General features: G+C 51.5%; 5 protein-coding genes and 1 pseudogene across 6 annotated transcripts, besides 1 other annotated feature; 3 read left to right on the forward strand and 3 right to left on the reverse strand.

The window, feature by feature from the left end:
• Positions 1 to 3,195: 3,195 nt before the first annotated feature.
• On the forward strand, positions 3,196 to 3,624 carry NCS57_00337900 (uncharacterized protein; the record flags this gene model as incomplete). The annotated part of the gene is made up of 1 exon (XM_053053378.1): positions 3,196 to 3,624. One exon carries the CDS (start codon positions 3,196 to 3,198, stop codon positions 3,622 to 3,624), a length of 429 nt encoding a protein of 142 aa, XP_052915538.1.
• Positions 3,625 to 5,269: 1,645 nt separating this feature from the next.
• On the reverse strand, positions 5,270 to 7,123 carry NCS57_00338000 (Aldehyde dehydrogenase; the record flags this gene model as incomplete). The annotated part of the gene is made up of 8 exons (XM_053053379.1): positions 5,270 to 5,314; positions 5,367 to 5,432; positions 5,489 to 5,999; positions 6,057 to 6,114; positions 6,173 to 6,260; positions 6,320 to 6,557; positions 6,616 to 6,697; positions 6,763 to 7,123. The coding sequence occupies 8 exons, from the start codon at positions 7,121 to 7,123 to the stop codon at positions 5,270 to 5,272; spliced, it is 1,449 nt and encodes a 482-aa protein (XP_052915539.1).
• Positions 7,124 to 7,728: 605 nt separating this feature from the next.
• NCS57_00338100 (uncharacterized protein) lies at positions 7,729 to 9,042 on the forward strand (the record flags this gene model as incomplete). Its single annotated transcript, XM_053053380.1, has 1 exon — positions 7,729 to 9,042. The coding sequence occupies one exon, from the start codon at positions 7,729 to 7,731 to the stop codon at positions 9,040 to 9,042; it is 1,314 nt and encodes a 437-aa protein (XP_052915540.1).
• Positions 9,043 to 11,056: 2,014 nt separating this feature from the next.
• Positions 11,057 to 12,592, reverse strand: NCS57_00338200 (putative amino acid transporter; the record flags this gene model as incomplete). The annotated part of the gene is made up of 4 exons (XM_053053381.1): positions 11,057 to 11,473; positions 11,521 to 11,915; positions 11,964 to 12,155; positions 12,202 to 12,592. The coding sequence occupies 4 exons, from the start codon at positions 12,590 to 12,592 to the stop codon at positions 11,057 to 11,059; spliced, it is 1,395 nt and encodes a 464-aa protein (XP_052915541.1).
• A 582-nt stretch (positions 12,593 to 13,174) lies between these two features.
• NCS57_00338300 lies at positions 13,175 to 14,745 on the forward strand (annotated as a pseudogene). The gene is made up of 6 exons: positions 13,175 to 13,288; positions 13,334 to 13,405; positions 13,461 to 13,636; positions 13,706 to 13,803; positions 13,870 to 14,544; positions 14,603 to 14,745.
• Positions 13,175 to 14,745: a sequence feature.
• Positions 14,746 to 18,037: 3,292 nt separating this feature from the next.
• On the reverse strand, positions 18,038 to 19,021 carry NCS57_00338400 (uncharacterized protein; the record flags this gene model as incomplete). Its single annotated transcript, XM_053053382.1, has 2 exons — positions 18,038 to 18,623; positions 18,672 to 19,021. The coding sequence occupies 2 exons, from the start codon at positions 19,019 to 19,021 to the stop codon at positions 18,038 to 18,040; spliced, it is 936 nt and encodes a 311-aa protein (XP_052915542.1).
• Between the last annotated feature and the right edge of the window lie 662 nt (positions 19,022 to 19,683).

The raw sequence follows: 19,683 nt of genomic DNA on the forward strand, positions 1-19,683 counted from the left end.
CTTCTGTGCGCAACCGAAGGAACCTACGGGCACACTATCTGCATGGAGATGCAGAATGAGATCGGGCTCGCGGGAAAGATCATTGCGACTTGTTTTGGATCGGCCATCGCTGTGTGTGTTGGGACACTGGGTGTGCTCTTCTATCAGGATAAGCGTAAGCAGCGAGAGATTGCGGAACTTAGGGAAGCGAGGATGCGCTGGAAAGAGAGGCGTTGAAGGGTGTGCATTTATGAGCCTTTTAGGCCTCTATGTGGTTGAAAAGTGATCTTTACGCAGTGTCGTGGGGACGCGTTGTTTTTATTTCTACATTTTCTTCTTAGCTCTACAGCCTCAAACCAAGTTCAAAAACCTATCACCGGTCTTATTGACTGACTCATCTAGTTTAACTCCAAAGGAAACAATCCATGCCATGTTACGGTGTTTTACGTATTGGGTTTTAGACTTGTGTGTATGCAGTAGGATGTTAACACAAGCGAATAATCATGGGGTGACCCAGTAGATATCTGGCCTCACTCGTCTATGTCTTCGTTTATATTAATCGTGCTTCACGCGTTAGAAAAAAAAATGAGACCTTGCTCTTATGAAAACGGGCAATGATTCCCGTAGTCATACAAGCAAGCATACTTGCAGCTACTCGGTTTAATTGGAAATGCTAACTATTGCCAAGATATTTAATCCCCCGCAAGGGATGGATGCTGAATCAAAGTTTGGGTTAAGGACAATTGGAATAACTATAAGGAAGAGGTACCAGACTCTTATTTCTTCACATCCATCCCATCCAACCTACTATTCACCGCAATCAACGTCCCCTTACTCGGTGTATACTCATACCACTCCGAAATCAGCAGCCCCTTCGCACTCGTCTGCAGAATTGGATAATCCCTATCCCCCCCCCCCCCCCCCCCCCCCCCCCCCCCCCACCATGCGGATACCGCAGACCTTGAACAACGATGCTCTTGGCACCTGGCACAGCAGTAATCATCGACCTTTCTTGGGTGCCAACGCTGTTTGCGTGAGAAATGCCCGCATCCCAAGCGTCAATGATTGCGTAACCTCCAACCACGAAACCTCTGCTATCGTCCACCACGATGGTAACAGGCGTTGTCGGCGTTGCTCCAGGGCGAATGGAGGTCCGCGATGTGGTCCCTGCGTTTGGGATATCATCAGTGTTCAGTGTCTGGCCATTTGAGTTCGCCGGTGGAATCCCAGGGTAGTTCGTTTTATCATAATTCTGGATCTGCTGCGCGATCGTCATATATGGGTGTCCCACCGGTATAACAGGCGGAGCATTCAGATCGCCGTTCTCCGCGAACCAAGTAAAAGCCGCTTCATACCCCTTCCTCACTGTCAGGACGACTCGCGCGCTGCCCGCTCGTAAAAACGCCTGGCGCGTTGCATCCGGATGCTGGATCTTCCGAATGAATTTCTAGCTCTGCGGGATATCCTAGAAATAGGAGTAAAGGAAGAAGACGACGTTTTCCCGTTCGATGGCTTGGTTGATGAAATTTACCATTGCTTCGTAGCGGTAGAGGACTGACCAGGGTAAAGCGCTCTTGTTTGGGTCGATGCTGTTGCCTGTGAAGTTCACGCCGTATTCGAGGTCGCTGCCTAGTGGTGGTATGCTGTGAGCTGGATCGCCTTCATATAACCTTCGCACTGCTTCCGGGACGAATTCGAAATTGGTTCCGAGGATCCAACGAAGGACACATTTCATGATTTCGTCGTTTTCCTCGCGTCGCAGGGTCAGTGTGTCAATGCCCATGATTTGCTCCTGCAATGCCGCCATCTTTGTCTGCATCTTCGCCTGGTCCGCGTAGTAGCCTGCCTGAGCCGCATCATACAGGCGTTCCATATGGACGACTGCCAGCCTTTCTCGTAGTCATCTGTGCGCTTGAGCGAGATATCGAACTGATAAGTGCCATCACGGAAGCCCCCAGAAACAGTGGTGATGGTCTGCGCCCCTGTCCGACCCTGAAGAAATGGCAGTCCGTTATATCCAATTAACGGGTCAAATTGCTTGGTCGAATCCGTCCCCACTATCCATGTGTTCGTGGCACTGCCCAAGACATCAAAGCGAGGGCTACCCCCTATAAAGCCGAGCACCAGGACTAGACTCACACTATCCATTTGGTAACCATCTGGAATGTTTATCGCCACCTGGTTTGCGAATATGTCTCCGGTTCCATCGGTACCGTGTTCTTCAATTGGACCCCCCACGCTGATTTGTGTCCATTTTTCCAAAGGTCTGTAAGGAATTTGGGCGCCAGCTTTCCTGCAAAGTTCTTCGTAGGTACCCTCTGTTATGTCTGAGTAGGGCATGGTGAAAGAAAACTGCTTCCCAAGAGAGGCTTTGAGCTCATCTAACTCCTTGAAGACGGCTCTCATTGCCGCGCCCGGTTCAGGGATGGTAATATCGTAGGTTTGCCGAAGACCATACCGATACAAGCCAACATGCCATCTGCGCATCATACTGAAATAATCAACCCTCATGGGATCGGTGGCACTTGGGTTCTCCAGCATTCGTGTTGTTGTCTCCGACAAGCCAGCCGTGGACGTTGTGGAAATAGTGACTTTACGAGACTGGATAACCCTGGACGACGCTTCCTTCGTCGTATTCACCGCATGCTTGCGGCTATCATTCGCTGAGTTCGACTCAGCTCCTTGCGAACCAAAGGACATCGCTAGAGATCCACTCACGAATCCACAACCGCCTGAAGCGCTGGCAGTGACGTTGAACTGGTTGCTGTGCGAGTTCTGCGACGCTGTGGCCTGCGCAAGCTCGCTGTTCTCGGTGACACCAGTCTTGCTGAAGTTCTCCAACGAGTCTGTGACAATGGTTTGGAACTCCTGGCTGATAACGGACCATTCTTGCTGTACAACATTGGTTTTCTCCTTGGGTGCCAGTGGAATAGTCGCCAGTAGTTCGCCTTGTTCGATTCCAGCTGGTGTCATTTCCAGGCGCTCAAGATTCAGCATGTTGATTGGTGAAACTCCAGTATTGGCATTGAAAGCATTGGTCGCCGCAACCGAAGTATTGACCAGATTCACAAGATCGGCGAGGCGACCTGAGGCAGTTAACGCGAATGTTTCGATATCCCCAGCATTAAACTTGATTTCTGTCTCCAATCATCGTCAATAAACCAACCATGACATTACTCCCTTCAACACAACACAAGCACCGTTTGTCGATTCGGCATGCATATTGATGCCATCCACGCGTGGATCGATATCATTGATCCTACGAGCCCTTCTACCGATTTTACTGGCCAAACTCAGCAAAGTTCGGCAGATACAGATATTTACGACGCGTTGTTGAATAAGGCCAAGCGGAAGCTACCCAGCCCTTCCATGTCGAGCCCATCGAAACGCCCGCGAGTGGAAGACTCTGATCCTTTTGTTGACTCCGATACAACACCACGACGACCAGTTACCAATGCATCCGACAGTATCCTCTATAATTCAGCACCCTCATTTGACATCCCAGGTTCTACCGCCCACTCGACAGCGCCTACATCTATTTTCACAGAGATCCTCGCCTCCCGACCGCATTTTGCCAACCAACAATCCCGACAACCACGAAGTCTATCACCCTCAAAGCAATATCAAAAAGGAATGACTTACTGAGACTTGACCATCTAGTAAGGTTCACACCAGAGAAAAATCTGAGAGCTGCGCTTCCTTCTGATGCCCACGATCTTTATGATGCGTTGGTTACGGCAGAGTACTACGAACCCATACTACCGCCCGCACTGAAGGATATACTAGGTTTAAAACTTCCCGATACTCGTCCCCATATGTAGCAACTAACAGATGAGACTACGGACAATCGAACGAGCATCTCTGCTGTCGACAAAAACTCTCGTTTTTAGGAAATCGTCGAGCGCTCTAATGAGTCATCTAAGCTGCGTCGCTCCGAGGCAGCATGGAACTCCCACGTCCACTGGCAAATCCTCTCTCAACTCGCCGAAACCTCCTCCGTTCGCGTCGAAGACATAACATCAGCGCACATCGTCCCGAGATTTCGCCCTTGCTTCACTACATCCGACGAATTTCCTGACGAAGCCGGTTCATCTTCGACAGGTAGTTATAGCACCAACAGCAACACATCAGCATCGCGGGTCAACACAGCAAAGTCGGTGCATAAGATGGTTGACTTTGCACTCGTTCTCGAAACCGATCAAGACCTCGCTGCTCTTATCGAACGACTTATGAGATTTCCACATGATGCGACGGTCAACCAGACAGCGTATTTTCCGTTGAAAAGTCGCCCCGCGCCAGTGTTTATAGAAACAAAAACAGCAGCCAAAAGTGGCGAAACAGCAGATGACCAGCTTGGCATTCGGATAGCAGCATGGCATGAAAGCATGCGTAGCCTGATGAAGCGCGGCGGCATATTTGAGCGAATTATCACAGTTCCTCTGATCTAGGTGACCGAAGGGAGATGGACTGTCATGTCTGCTGTGGATGCGGGGAGCGAAATTATGAGTTTTCTTACTATCTTCTTTCCCTTTCCCTTGACTAACTTTCAGCAGCAAATCGCTTATCGGGACTTTAAGATTGGGAGTAGCGATGGACCTATAGGGATGTATTAACTTCAGGCCGCCCTTTTGGCGATTACTAAATGGATGGAAGGGGCGTCTAAGACGTGGATTACTCGAGTTCTTTCGAGGGCATTGGCTCAGCCACCAGTTAGCCGGGAATAGTCCTAGAGAAGCGGATTGTGTTAGTTGTCTTTTTTCAATACCCTTAGTCTTTGCGAAAGCATCTTGCATCACTCATATATTCAACGTCCTCGCAACGCAACCTACTACCATGCAGTACCCACCTACTGTTGGAGAAGTGGCATACATGATGGTATTACATAGGCAGCCACCTCAAGGGAAGATATCTCATAGTGATACACAAATTATCTAAATCGCGTTAGAGACCTATTATAGGATTAATAGATCTAGTATCTTAGCCTCGCCTCTTTAGATATAGAGATAAGGAGGGAGAATAAAGAATAAGGGGATAACACATCTATAGCTCAATCATAGACATAATCATCATCCTAAATCAATTATTCTCACTCCTTCTCTATCTTTTTTAACTATTTGTCCCTATCATTATACGAACACGCGTGTCTAATAATACCCTAAACCAATCATTGATGATCTGCGGCCTATTCCATAAACCCGAGTGTCGATGATTTTAAACAGTGCAGCGTCAAGCTTTCATACTAGAGGATGTCAGTGAATCTCTGATTGATTCTTTACCATGGGCTTTTGCCTTACTTGATCAAGACTGTCTTGGGCTCGGTAAACATGCGCAATCCCTAGAATATATTGTAAGCCATTTTTGCGGACGTTCTATGTGGCAACACTTACATATTCGCCAAACTCCCTCCCGATTCCGGATGCCTTTTTACCTCCAAATGGAGCTTGTAGGTTCATCTGGACTGACTGTTAGCACTGCAGCTGACGCACTTTAGCTCGAAGCAGAGACTTACAACGCTAATGCAGTTGATGCCAACGACACCTGATTCGATCTGTGAGGAGAGCCTCATTGCACGGTTAATGTCCTTGGTGAACACTCCAGCCATAAGCCCAAACTCTGTGTCGTTGGCGAGTTTGATGACCTCTTCCTCAGTCTTGAAGGTCTGCACCACAGCCACAGGCCCGAAAACCTCCTCTTTCAGAACCTGTGCATTGGGCTTAGGGTTCAAGAACACGGTCGGTTCCATGAAGCACCCGACATCGCCGTGCTGGAGGCCACCAACCACAAGCTCGGCCTCGTTCTTGCCTCGTTCAATCATGGACTTAACCTTCTCTAGAGCTATGGAGTCGGCCAGCGGGCCCATCGAGACATTGGGGTCATGCGGGTCGCCGAGTCTGCTCCTGGCGTCCTTCATGCGCTCAGTGTACGCCTTGATGAAAGCGTCCGCAATTCCCTCCTGGACATACACACGAGACGCTGCAACGCAGACTTGGCCGGACCTCGTCAAGATGCCGTTGATGGTCCTGGATTAAAGGTCAGTCGAGCGATGCGATACAAATACAAAACTGAATCAAGTTTACCATGTCAAAGCATTCTCGATGTTGGCATCATCAAACACGATAGCTGGACTCTTACCACCTGCAATGGATTGTTTAATACACTGGTATCGAACGTAATCAAAGGCGTGGAGACATACCTAGCTCTAGCGTCACCCGTTTCAAGTTGCTCCGAGCCGCAAGCTCCTGGATTTTTCGTCCCGTGTTGGTGCTCCCAGTGAAACTGATCTATCGCTAATCGTAAATGCAATGAATGATGAGATTTGACAGAGACCCTTCCAACCTACCTTTCTAACACGCATATGAGACGATAACAAGGCACCGGTGGAGCCGTCACCACTGAGCACCTGGACAACGCCCTTGGGAAACCCAGCCTTCTCGAAGAGAGGGGCGAGGGCCAACGAGCCAAGGGGGGACTTCTCTGATGGCTTCACGATCAGTGTGTTGCCCGTAGCCAAGCAAGGTGCGGCTTTCATTATAAAGGAGGCGACCGGCGCGTTGTAGGGGTTGATGGCGACGCATACACTGTGACGGCAGATGCATTAGCATTAGCTCAAGACGGCGACAAAGGGAAGCCACTCACCCAATAGGCTCATGCGTAACGAGTTTCACAAAACCGTCGTCTGCGGGGAAGTAATCTCCACGTTGTTTATCGGTCCATCCCGCTGTGAACCCTTGGTGTGAGCAGTGAAAGACCAAGGGAGAGACCAAGGGAGAGACAAACACGTACCATAGTACAGCAAGCAGGATCTAATGTATCCGTTCTCTCGGGTGGGAATGAGCGAGACTGGGCTTCCCATGGTCAAGGTGTCGAGGGTGAGGATGGGCTCGACTTCAGTCTCCAGCAAATCGGCCAGCTTGCGCAGGCAGGCAGACCTCTGGGCAGCGGTAAACTGGCTCCAAGGGCCGTTGAAGCCTGCCTCGGCGTGAGCCACGGCGATGTCAACATCCTCCTGGCCTGCAATGGGCACCTTGTCGGTCACAAGATCATTGGTGATGGGGCTCCGGAGTTCCAAGGTCGCCGAGGACTTGGCGGCGACGTATTCGCCGTTGATGTACAGCTTGTCGTAAGAGGTTGGTGATAGTGTCATGGTGTTGAGTAAGGAGCAGAGAGTGCTGCGGGGAAGTTCTGGGTATACGTGGATTCTGGGGAGGGCGACAGGACCAAGGCACACTTATTACCTTCCAATCCAAGACAGTAACTAACTCCTTGTTGCCCATCCCGGCCATACGGGTGCGGTGTCGGCACACAGTCCGTTCGGTACCGTAATTCGGCTTTCCGCTTGCAGCGGACATTTGCTTCCTTCGGAACTGGGACCAGACCGTTTGGTCGGCCAACGGAGTGCTGAACGGCATCCTGTCTCGGCTTTGACTAAGCATCATGGCCTTTCTGGTGCCTTCCTTCACCTTTCGGTCTTTTGGGCCGATGAGTGACGCTTATCTGATTGCGTTGGCGGACCCGGAGAAAAAATCCCCGACAGCGCGACTGACAATGCCTCATTGCTCAAGTCGAAGCCTGGCGGTTGAATGGGGATTAATTTAATCAAGTTCATACTCTGTTGATGGAAAAAGCTGGTTCAAGATATAAATCGGCTGATCCAGGAGGGGTGAATGCGCCAACCGATTCTCAAGTTCGTTCAGTCACCAAGTTGCAATTCCGGACGGCACCGGCATCCACTTCAAGAACCACAAGAAAATGCTGCAGCGACTACTTCGCCCAGCTCGTCTGCTTGGACCCCGCGTCCCATCCAGAACAACCTGTAGGCCGCACATTTCGCCGGCTTTCCTCAGTTCATCTCGAGCAAGATCTATCCACGCCCGTGCCACCGATTACCTTCCAAGCAATCTACCCGAGTGGACCGAGTCCCAGCGAGAAGTCCGCGAGGCTATTGCCAAAATCTGCGCCAAATACCCAGATGAATATTGGCTTGAGCGGGATAATGACCATAGGTTCCCGTGGGAGCTATCTCGAGACCTAGCCGACAACGGATGGCTCGGTATCTGCCTGCCCGAAAAGTACGGAGGATCTGAGCTAGGCATTTCCGAGGCGGCAGTAATGCTCCAGACTATCTCCGAGTCGGGCGCGGGTCAGGGCGGCGCGTCATCTGTCCACATGAACATCTTCGGACTGGAGCCCGTGGCCAAATTCGGCTCAGAGGAACAAAAGGAACGCTGGCTTCCACCGCTCATTCAGGGCAAGGAGCGCGCCTGCTTTGCCGTCACGGAGCCTAATACTGGCCTAGACACGCTAAAGTTACAATCTTCCGCCCGACGAGACGGTGATCACTATGTGCTTAGTGGCTCTAAGGTCTTTATATCAACAGCTCAGGTCGCTGAAAAGGTCCTGATTTTGGCAAGGACAACAGCTCTCGGGGACGTGAAGAAGGTCACTCAAGGCTTGTCGCTATTCTACACAGACCTTGACCGTTCTGTTGTCGAAGTCACGGAAATCCCCAAGATGGGACGAGCCGCCGTTGATACGAATGTGCTCTTCTTTGATGGATGGAAGATCCCAGCAAGCGATATGATTGGACAGGAGGGCGACGGATTCAAGATGATTATGCATGGCATGAATGCCGAGCGAATACTGATTGGTGCCGAAGCGTTGGGAATTGGATATGCAGCACTCCGGCGCGCCTGTAACTATGCCAACGAACGAGTTGTCTTTGGGAAGCCGGTTGGAACGTATCAGGGGCTTCAGCATCCACTAGCTGAGTGCTGGATGAATCTCGAAAGCGCTCGGCTAATGATATATCTAGCTGCACGATTGTACGACCAAGGTTATACGGATGGAGAGTATGCTAACGCAGCTAAATACTTGGCATCCGAGGCAGCCTTCAAGTCTGCCGAGAGAGCGATCCTGACACACGGCGGAATGGGTTACGCGAAGGAGTATCATGTCGAGAGGTATTTGAGGGAATCCCTGATATCACGGATCGCTCCCGTGAGCGGGGAGATGATCAAGAACTATATAGGGCAGAGGGTGTTGGGTCTGCCAAAGAGCTACTAGAATAAACATGATTTCATCCTCTCTGTCAACCGAAGTAATCCCATGCAACTATGAACAAGCGCCCTTCTCTTCCCCTCAACCACTGAAATTAGTGCAGAAGACCACTAATCACCACAATAGCGGAGCGATATAACAATCGGAAGTGGCAACAAGCCACGTAATGATACGGTTGGGCGGATAGTTTACACTTGCGTAGGACCAGGAAGCCCGATAAGCGCAAGGTACTCAACAACGAGCGAGTGTTACACCGGTCAGGTAACTCATACGCAGCAGGGATTGATGTAGCCGGGTGATACGACTGGGCCGGTCACGCTCCTGTTCTGACTCAGGAGTGTACCTGGACCGGGGATCTCGATCCTGGAGCCAGTCGACCAGCTCTTTGTCGCACCTGACCAAATCCCAGGCCTGCTGCTCTGACCTCTTTGGCGTAACAATGAAACCAGAAAGATACCCCTGCCCCGATGGTAGCGACCCAGTGACGGTGTACTGCGAATGGAGGATGTGGCCGAGACAGACGCCCAGCTTGGTGAGGTCAACGCACATGGTGGCCATGGCCATGCGTGTCTTATGGTCGTAACCGGCTATTGTCAGCTCATCCGGAGGGCCAGCCAGAGTATCCGATGCCATTCTCACATCAAAGCCGTCAAATTGTATAATTGGGACGTCAAAATCGTCATCCCGAATCCTGGAAGGGCGTCTGGCTGCAAGGGCCAGGAGGCGGTCTCGCACGATGCAGGGCCACCATATTCTGCGCCGTAACCGCTTCTCCTGGGCTGGTATGGGCAGGCCTTACGGATCACAGTGTAGGACGCCGACCTGGGCAAGCGAGATGGCAATGCCCATCCAGTGCCAGGTATCCTTTTCATCCCTAGGGCTATAATACCAGGACGTCATTGGCAGCAGGGTCTGTATGACAGAGAGACGATCAGACTCGCAATCCAGCCCGTAGAGCAGACGGACACGGTTGAAGAAGATCTTTCGTGTAGCTTTCTTGCATGCGTAGGAGACAGGCTCGTGACGCACGCCGCTTGCTGGCTAGGGAGCCGATATCGTCGTAAGACGCTGCTCGTTTCTGGACGCGACAATCGTTTGCATCCTCGCCCACACTGGTTATCGAAGGACTTGGAGGCACATCAGCCATGTTGTGTTCAGGAACAGCGAGCATAGAAGGTGCGGTGGGAAAGAAAGCAGGATGACTCTACGGGAGATGGTGATGAATTTGACTCGTTTTCCGCTGTTGTCGTAAAGGCGGAGATAAGAAACAACAAGCTGAGGGACTATTTACTGACAATACGGGCCAAGGCTGTTCGTAACTGTGGATTTTGGGACAGGGAGAGAGGAAAGCAGCGCGGGTTGTAGAGTGTCCATAGCAAGCACTAATAGGCTGGTAGTGTTGAACCGAAGTGGCTCAGCTGCCACGAATCTGAGCCCCGGAGTGGCGGGTTCTTCACAAATGGAGCCCTGCGAGGGTTAAGGGGGACCAAGTGCCGATTTCTGATGTGTGAGCTTCCACTTGAGCAACCGAGATCGGTCGGCGGTGGTTTTGAGTACCCATGTTGCAAGTGCAATCACCTCACGCCTTGAAGCTGTCCTCGGCCAGAAGCATTGGATCCAACTACTTTCGCCTCGGTTCTCAAGGGAAGTATTACACCTGTCATAGAATGTCGATTTCAGAACTCATGTTTGCCAAAGCATAGACCACTGTACGGTCGTAAACATGTAAGTAAAGCTTGGTCACTGACGCTTCAGAGTACAGGGCGTTCGGGGCTCGGCATTCAGCATTCAACAAAAAACCAACAACTATCCCTTATTCGATGTATTCAGGCCTCATCAAACATTCGATGGGCTCATTTGGTCTAGCAGCGCAGTGGACTGAATTGAGCTACAACTGACTTCGCTGCACAATATCCAAACAGACACAGCTCCATCTGTATCCCACTGCAAGTTTGCAGGCGCTTGTGAGCGAATGACTTCACTCCTATCTAGCTTGATCAGACCACAGCCAACTCATCGCCTAGGAAGAGTTCGAGTTGTCGGCACACGACCACGGCCTGGATCCCGCATCGGCCTTAGTCGATGCAATAATACCCACGATGGATCCGTAGGTTCCCGCAATCATCAAGAAGGTACCCGACACGATCACAAAGATACTCCAGACCATACCACATTTCCACTTCAGACCGCGTTCGCTACTCTTCCAGTTGTCATACAGCCACATACAGCCCATGGGCTGGAAAGTTAGAAAGGTGGCGAACAGAGCACCAACAAGGGAAACAAGGCCGCCAAAGATGGGGATTCCGCTAGCAATGAGGTAGGCGACCAAGGACACCGTGAAGGTAGATCCAATCCATACTACCCAATGGGTAATAGTGTTGGAGCTCAGATGCTTGGATCCTCGCAGGATGCGGACGAAAATATGCTTGGAAGGAATCTACTTCTATTAGTTCACATCCCACTCTAGGTGGATGGGGTACTTACATGAGAAAGAAGAATCGCAGAAGCACACAACCCGGGCAAGGCAATGCCGTAGGCGACCTTTTTGATCAAAGGGCCAGCAGAGCCGAGCGCAGGTGTGGAGATATAGCTTCCACAGAAATAATAGACGATGGTAGCGCAAATGATATACACAACTGTGACGGTTGTTTGACATACGATCAAGGCTCGGGTGTAAAGTTGCGGGGCACGCATTTCAGCCACGATGTTAAAGAAGGCTGGAGTACCTGCATACGTGAAAACTAGAGTCGAAACAGCCGAGATAGCCTCCGGAAAAGTCGGGGAGCCGATAAGCTTATAGTCAGACTTCCAGGCTACATCATCCTGCGGTGCCGCAGACGGGCGATCTTGGAGGCCCACAGCGATGGTGACAACGAAGACTGTTGGGTCAGATACTCGGCTTTGGGCCTCGAAAGCATGAGACTTACCACCAGTGATAATGGAGCCTGCACCAAGCCAGGCGACCATGGTGATACGCCCGAGGGTTTGGATACTCGAAAAGAGGAAGGTAATGATAGCAGCAACCACTACAAAAACAGCAGTGCAAGCGCCGTGGTTCGATAAGGCGTTAAAAGCAATCGAGATGCTGAGCAGAGCTGAGCCAGAAGCAAAGATCAGGTCTAAACCGTTAGAAAGCAGCAGCCAAATTCATGGCGAGAAACTTACACAAGGCAAACATTGCACCGAATGCCTCATATCCAATCCGGCCGAATAGGAGCTTACCCACATCATCGATGCCGTAGACATCGTGGTGACGCAGCTTGAAGACTCCCACCATCCAGTCAGACCAGGTGGTGATGCCGGCGATGGTCAGCAGGAGGATAATGCCAGGGATGAGTCCCAAGGTATCAAAGACCGCGGGCATAGAGAGAACCCCGAGCCCAATCTGGGTCTTCATCATGAGGGCAGTCGTCCCGAGCCAGCCCACATTACGGTAATTAGGCCCATCCGTTGTGACAGCGCCGAACACAGCATCATGCACTTCCCCAGATTCTGGCTGTGGAGCCTGGGTGGAGATGACATCGGGCTCAGACTTAGATTCGGTGGATTTAGACATATTGAATGGGAGAAGATGCGAGATGAGAGACATTTTCCACTTGGGAATCACCAAAAACAGTACGATGTGGCTCACTATATAAGTGCAAGAGAGTTAGGTCCTAGACTCTATCAAGGCTACCTCTCAAATGGCAAATGTGATCTTCTCTGGGCGCTCAACGCTTATCTCCCTTGCCCCGATATCGAGTGATTTGAGTCAAGAAGCATAACCGGATATTCGGGGCCGACCACCGAGATACGGTGGAGGAGAGCTCCGACGCCCTTGATTGAGCTTCCCCATCGGCACCGTTGGGTTTCCCGTTGTCGCCGTCGCAGCGCATGATGCCGAAGACCGGGGGAGAAACCCGCCCCCTGTCCTTTCGATGTTGGGAGTGCTCTAAGATAAAGCAACTCCTGTGTAAGTCATATCGCTAAGATAGGACCGCTCTACCCAAATGCCCCCTTTCTTGGAGAGTCGGACCATCTGCCCTGTTCCAGCGCCCGATAGCCCGGGAATTCCGGCATAGCGGTTATCATGTCCCCTCTCGCTCACACGATCCTAAAGCGATCACCCCAAGCTGGGTTATCGCATACCTTTACTAGACTTCGGTCCCATACCACTTTCACCTGGCGTGGAGCTTATTCGACCTCCGCACAACAAGGCAACCTCGGCCCTCTTGCGGGAGTCAAGGTCCTGGACCTCACTCGGGTTCTGGCAGTAGGTCGGCCTTGGGTTGCCTCAAAGGTATACTGACGGGAGTAGGGCCCCTTTTGCACGCAAATTCTCGCTGATTACGGAGCGGATGTCATCAAGGTCGAGCATCCTCGCGGCGGAGTAGGTGTCTGAACCATCACTTAGGCCTTTGCCGGTAATGCTGACAGCCAGCCAGGATGACACTCGACTCTGGCGAGATACCGATGAAGACAAAATCTGGAGGACTGAGGCAACTAACACATCTATCTACTTCAATACTATCAATCGGAATAAGCGATCCATCTCAGTAAATTTGAAGAATACAAAGGGTAGAGAGATTATCCTGCAGCTCGTCCGCGAATCCGACGTCGTGTAAGTTCCCCAGAGCAAGGTGACGCAAATGCCGAAGGTCAAGAAGGCTGACAAACAGCAACTGACCAGTGTCGAAAACTTTATCCCTGGGAAACTGGCCAAGTTGGGTCTTGGATACGACGTTTTGAAGTCGGTCAACCCGTCAGTTATTCTAGCAAGTATCTCTGGTATGTCCCCGCTGATTCTGTCCGAGTCGACCATCCCGTTCGTCGTGAAGCTAATAGTCTGCCCAGGCTACGGCGCCGATGGTCCATATGCCAAGCGAGCGGGATACGATGTCATCGGGGCGGCCGAAGGTGGTCTACTTCACATAACCGGCGAGCCGGACGGTCCTCCAACCAAGCCTGGTGTTGGGCTTATGGATATGTGCACTGGTCTTTACCTACACGGGGCAATTGTGTCCGGTCTGCTAGCCCGTCAACGAACGGGCATGGGCCAGAAGATCGACACCTCACTCTTCGAGACGACAATATCGATCCTCGCGAACGTAGGAATGTCGTGGCTCAACCTAGAGAAAGAGGCGCAAAGATGGGGCACCGCACACCCGACTATCGTGCCCTACGAGGCCTTCAAGACAAAAGACTCGCATCTCGTCGTCGGCGCAGTCAACGATCGACAATTCCAGAACCTATGTGAGCGTTTAGGGGATAAAGAACTCGCGAAAGACGCGCGATTTCAGGATAACAGCGCTAGGATCCAAAACAGGAAGCAACTTAAGCAGATCCTGGACGCTCTTTTCGCGGAGAGGACTACCGAGCAGTGGGAAAATGAATTTGAAGGAAGCGGAATGCCTTATGGGCCGATCAATTCGCTCCAGAAAGCCTTATCTCACCCTCAGGCCCTGGCTCGAAACATGGTGGAGACGGTCGAGCAGGACGCCGCAGTCGCGGGCAAGCTCAAGGTTCTTGGTGAGTTTCTCTGTATGGGGCCCTAGGTTTGCGATCCTTGCTAATATGTGAACTCCAGGCATACCAGTCAAGTTCAGCGAGTCGAAGCCATCCATCCGACAAGGCCCTCCAGGTCTGGGTCAACATACAGACGACGTCTTGCAGGGACTGGGTCTTTCCCCGGAGGCAATCTCGTCTTTGAGAAACGAGGGGGCAGTATAGATGGAACATTAAAATTAAGGCATGGGGCCGGAGTTTGATGCCTAGTATTCCTCTAGGGCTATTGATCCAGGAGCAACCGCTACTTTCCAAACCATTCCTGAGAAAAGCCCAGTGTGACCTCGTCTGTCTCTGGGAAGCTTCTTGTATTAACTGAATTCTGCATCTCCTGAAAGACCTGCTCAAAATCGACGGCCGAATAAAAGTCGGCAAGAGCATCATTGCCATTGGAGAGGACTCCTGGATCACCGATGGTATGTGACGACTGGTGTCCCGGGATGTTAATACACGACGCTGATACGGGCTCGCGCTCCTGTCCATCTGTGGACACGCCCGGAGTCGGCTGTGATACAGCTTGACACTCCGGTACCGTGATCTGTTCAGCTCGCGGTTGGAAGGTCGCAGCCATCAGTTCCTTCAGAGCACTGGTACTCAATCTAACAAAGATGTCATAAGAGCTGCGGGCGTCGTGCCATCTCTCGCCGATTGCAGTCAGGATGTTTGAACAGTCGCGGAAATCGGAAACGACGTCAAACACCGAGGGCAAGAACGCCAGGGCGTCGCGTTTCCGTCTCTGTGCGCAGCAGCCGACGCTGTATACGTTGGCCAGACCCGCCATGAAAATGGTATAGAGACATACCCACGAGTAGTTCAAATGCCTGGCTCGCAAGAGCTCGAAGTATCTGTTCAGCACGTGGCGGGAGGATGTCCATATCATCTGGAGGACGTCATCCATATCTTGATCGGATTCTAGCCCTTGCATCGCAGGAAATGTCGCCGACGGCCGGAAGAGCATGAGACAGGCGCTGTGGTACAATGCTTGGTACCAGCTCGGATGCAGGAACGATGAGGACTGGCTAGCCGACGGCAGTTGAAGACGCGCGATGTCTCTCTGCCAGGCCTGTAACTCGCTAAAGATCTCCCTCCTTATCGCTTGCCGCTCTCTCGGAGGGAGAGCTTGGGTGGAATGACTGGTATACATCGAGCGGTGGATCTTGGACTGGATCTTGCGTAGTTGGGTATGATGGAGAAATGGTGATAGCGTTGCTGAGGAGGTTCCCGTATCAGAATCGGACATAGAAGGTAGTTGGACATGGATGTCGTCATCGTGGAGAGAAAGGGGGCGCCCGAGAGAAATGCTTACAATCCTACTTGCTGTCAGTGGTCTAGTTCCAACTCATGGCATAGGCATCATATCGGCTACCTGTCGAGGTTGTAATAGCACCAAAAGGTCTGGCGCTGCATTTCTACTTGAAGTGAGGCGGGCAGCTCGTCGGTGATGTGGGCTTTACATCGTGGCAAGGGTGTTGAGGAGTCGAGGTACAATCCAATCTCTACAACAAGCCGAGTAGCTCTCCCAAGGGCCTCCCATATATCACTGGAGGTATCACGGAGGCTAGCATGAATGCTATATTTGCAATATAATAGCAGTGCCTGTAGCGATCGGATATCCCGCAGGCTCGACACCTGGTCCAGACGGCCCACTGCTCGCGCAAAGTGAGACTCTGCGTCGGTGAATCCCAGTTCAATCTGTGTTGACGGCACCGACCCTAAGGCGAGGACGATATCGAAGGCGAAGGCGCAGGTCGTATTATGCTGGTATACTGCTGGGTCCGAATAGATGTGTTCTGCCATGCGCATAAAGGCGGGCTGGTGGAGCAGTGGGAAGGTTAGATGCCAATGCGCAAAGTATGAGTCGATCAAGGACATTGCGATGGCTTTATCCACCAGTACGGCAGGCTGGGAGACTGACGGCAACGCCAGTCTATCAGGCGTCCGATGGCTATCAGTTACCTGTCCAAACAGGCCGCCAGCATGGTTGGAATCTACGACGCGTTCTACTACGTCGACAAATTCGGCACCATTGCTAGACCCTAGATAGCGGGCTTCTTCACCGGGAGTCCGCCGGTGATAGCAAGAGGACCACGTTGTGGGCGACTGTTGTGTCTCAGTGTGCCGGGGCTCATCGATGCGTGTTGGTCGTGTCGGAGGTGTTATCTGGGGCAATTGAGGTGAGTCGTCTTGCTCGGCGGCGGATTGTGGTCGTGACTGAGTATTTCCTCTTAGCTGCTCGTTCTCCTGCTCCAATTCCTGCAGGCGGGATTCGATGGACATCAGATACTGTTGCCGATCGCGCCGCCGATTTGGATATTTGCAGAGAACCTGGCTTTTTGCGCATGAGGTGCATCGCGGCACTCGGCGGTCGCACCTGGTCTTGCGGGAATGGCAGCGCTCGCACGCTTGCATTGTGAAGGCGGGTTGTGAAGGGGAAAATGCATAAGATTGATTGGAGTAAACTTACAGGTAAGTTACAGGCTCTGGCAGAGGGGTGGAAATTCTCAATCAATGATCAGCAGGGTAGCTAACTACATGATTACTTAATGCACACCTCCTTCTCGAGTCAATCTAGCCTCGCCATGTCATATCTGGGCTGGGGACGCGGGGAAGAACCACCTTCCCCCCTGTAGATCACGTGCAATGATCTGCCAGTGGATGCTGGCTCATTGCTACTGTACGGAGTACCCCTGTTCAAGATGCGGTCATCCTCAACCAAAGGTCGGCCTGGTGCATCTACCCTAAACCTCCATCACCGCATCAATCCCACATGGCGAGGCAAATGAGGGCGCACTCTAGTGGTTCTTTTCGCTAGATTGCCGAAACTGGGGGAGCTGCCGTTCCCGGCAGGCGAAAAAGCTCTACTAGTTGAGTTGTCCACCGAGCGCACCCAGACGGCGGCCCCCGAAGCTCCGATAACAAGGTGACACACAGACCCGGCATTTAGAACTCCGATCGGGCCCAGAATCCGAGGAATGATAATTGGTCGGTTCCGTTATCTCCTGACCCTTGTTAGAGCCTCCCCACTTTCAGTCCATTAGTTAGAGGCATCGGTTATTCCATTGGTTAGGTAGCGCTGAGGCCGGTTACACAGGCTTTACCGGAGATAGAGAGCATCCCTCGCTGTCGGATTTTCGGTATCCGGTGGCTTACGCTGGTCGGTGCCGCGGCCCGCCAAGGCATTGGTGATGCGAAACGCAGTCTGGCATTGCCACAGCACTCTCTGTGCTCTGTCCACCGCCTCGCCCCGGTTTGCCTCGGTATTTTTTAGGCACACCTCAACGGTAACCAGCAAAAGGTGAGAAAGACCTGCCGTTGCGTTCATGCAAGGTTTAGCGACCGCGGGTGTTTAGAGATTTGGAATCCTGAATTAGTGACCAATCTGTTGAGATTCTAGAAGCAGGTGGTGATGTGATGTTCAAACGCATAAGCTCCGAGTTACACCTGATACTGGCATTATCTACCGGCCTCTAAATACAGGCTTTCTTTTCTCCTGGAAGGCGCTTAGAGCCTCATTTCGGTCCTCCGTGTTTATCACCTGCTCGTATATCTCATTTTCATCCTCCTGCTTCCTCGCATAGGTAACAGCCTTCAAGCCCATTCTGACGCCAATCGGCCCTCCCTCGCAGATTTCTTTTGCCAAATTGACGGCCTCAGCTAGCACAGCCCTTCTGGCCTTGGAGAGAATGTCGAGTCCGTTAGTTCTGTCGTCAGATTCGGATCCAATCTCAACAAGACGGTCGGCAATTCCCATAAAGTAAGCTTCAGGGGCGGCGACACGACGTCCCGTGACGATGAGATCGCGGGCACGAGAGAGGCCAATGATGGCGGGAAGGCGGAATGTACCTCCAGCGCCGGGGATAATGCCGAGCCGACTCTCGGGAAGACTGACGGTGGCGTTTGATGAGAGAATCCGGAAATGGGTAGAGAGGGCTAGTTCTAGCCCGCCACCGAGAGCAAAGGATGAGATTGCAGAGATAGTAGGGATGGGAAGCGAGGATAAGGAAGAAAACGCCCCACGGAGATCAGCGAGGAAGGCGACAGTCCTATTGTGATTAGGCGCGCCATGACAAGAATACTAACAGAAGACCTACTCCTCTGGTGTGAAGCCTCGACGCTCCTTGAGGTCTGCTCCGGCACAAAAGGATGAATCGATGGCGCTGGCTAGGATAAGAGCCCTAACAGGACTGTCCGAAGTATAGAGCTCTTCACCCTCTGATCCATACTGGTTTTGAATGGCCGCTACTTCTTTGCTCAGGGCGGCGAGAAGGGCTTTGGAGATGGCATTGCGAGCGCCGGGACGGTTCAGCTCGAGGATACGAATGTGGCCGGTGCCAGGGGCTGGCAGATTTGTAACACGAATGAGAGGATGGGTGGCAGCAGAATATAAGCGCCTCATGCACTGGAAAGGCGGAGTGATGGTTCTGAGCGGTTGTAGAGACATTGTATGAATGAATCGAACAAAATGGAAGGAGGTGAAAGTGAGGGTGGTCGAGCAGACATCCATACACCGGCCATATGTACCCGAACAAATGAAGTCCACAAAGGAGCTGGAGATGGTTACTAAGAAACAGACTGAATGCTAAAAAATAATAATAAATAGGCAAGTTTTCGAGACCAGTTAACCCGAAACGAACAATTCCAGCGAAAACAGTAGGTCTTTTCCAACAGCAAACCGAGACAAAAGGAAGGCCAACCAGTTAGATTACTTGGTGGGGCCTCAAAATCGGCCGTCCCATCAGTCGTTCCTCCTAACGGGGGGTCCGCTGATTAGGAAAAGGACCATTAATTCGGAAAAGAAAGATATATTGGCCTATGGCTAAATTACTATATATATGAAAGTACCTTCATTTAGAGTATTACCTTAATATTTATAAGCGTATTTTTAATCTATATATAATTAATATTTAATGTTTTTTTAAATATTATTAAGTTATAATTTTAATATTAAACCTGTTTTTTCAGCTACCAGAATAAGAAGGCGAAGACCATGTGGAATTTTGGTCCACTTCTTTAGGAAACCCACCACGGTCTCGTACAGATCAACCTGAGTGGGGACCGGAGTCGCGGCTATGTCAGATCGAAGATATTCTTAATAACTCAAAT

The sequence above is a fragment of the Fusarium keratoplasticum genome, chromosome 3, assembly GCF_025433545.1.
Source record: "Fusarium keratoplasticum isolate Fu6.1 chromosome 3, whole genome shotgun sequence".
In the NCBI taxonomy this organism is placed as follows: domain Eukaryota; kingdom Fungi; phylum Ascomycota; class Sordariomycetes; order Hypocreales; family Nectriaceae; genus Fusarium; species Fusarium keratoplasticum.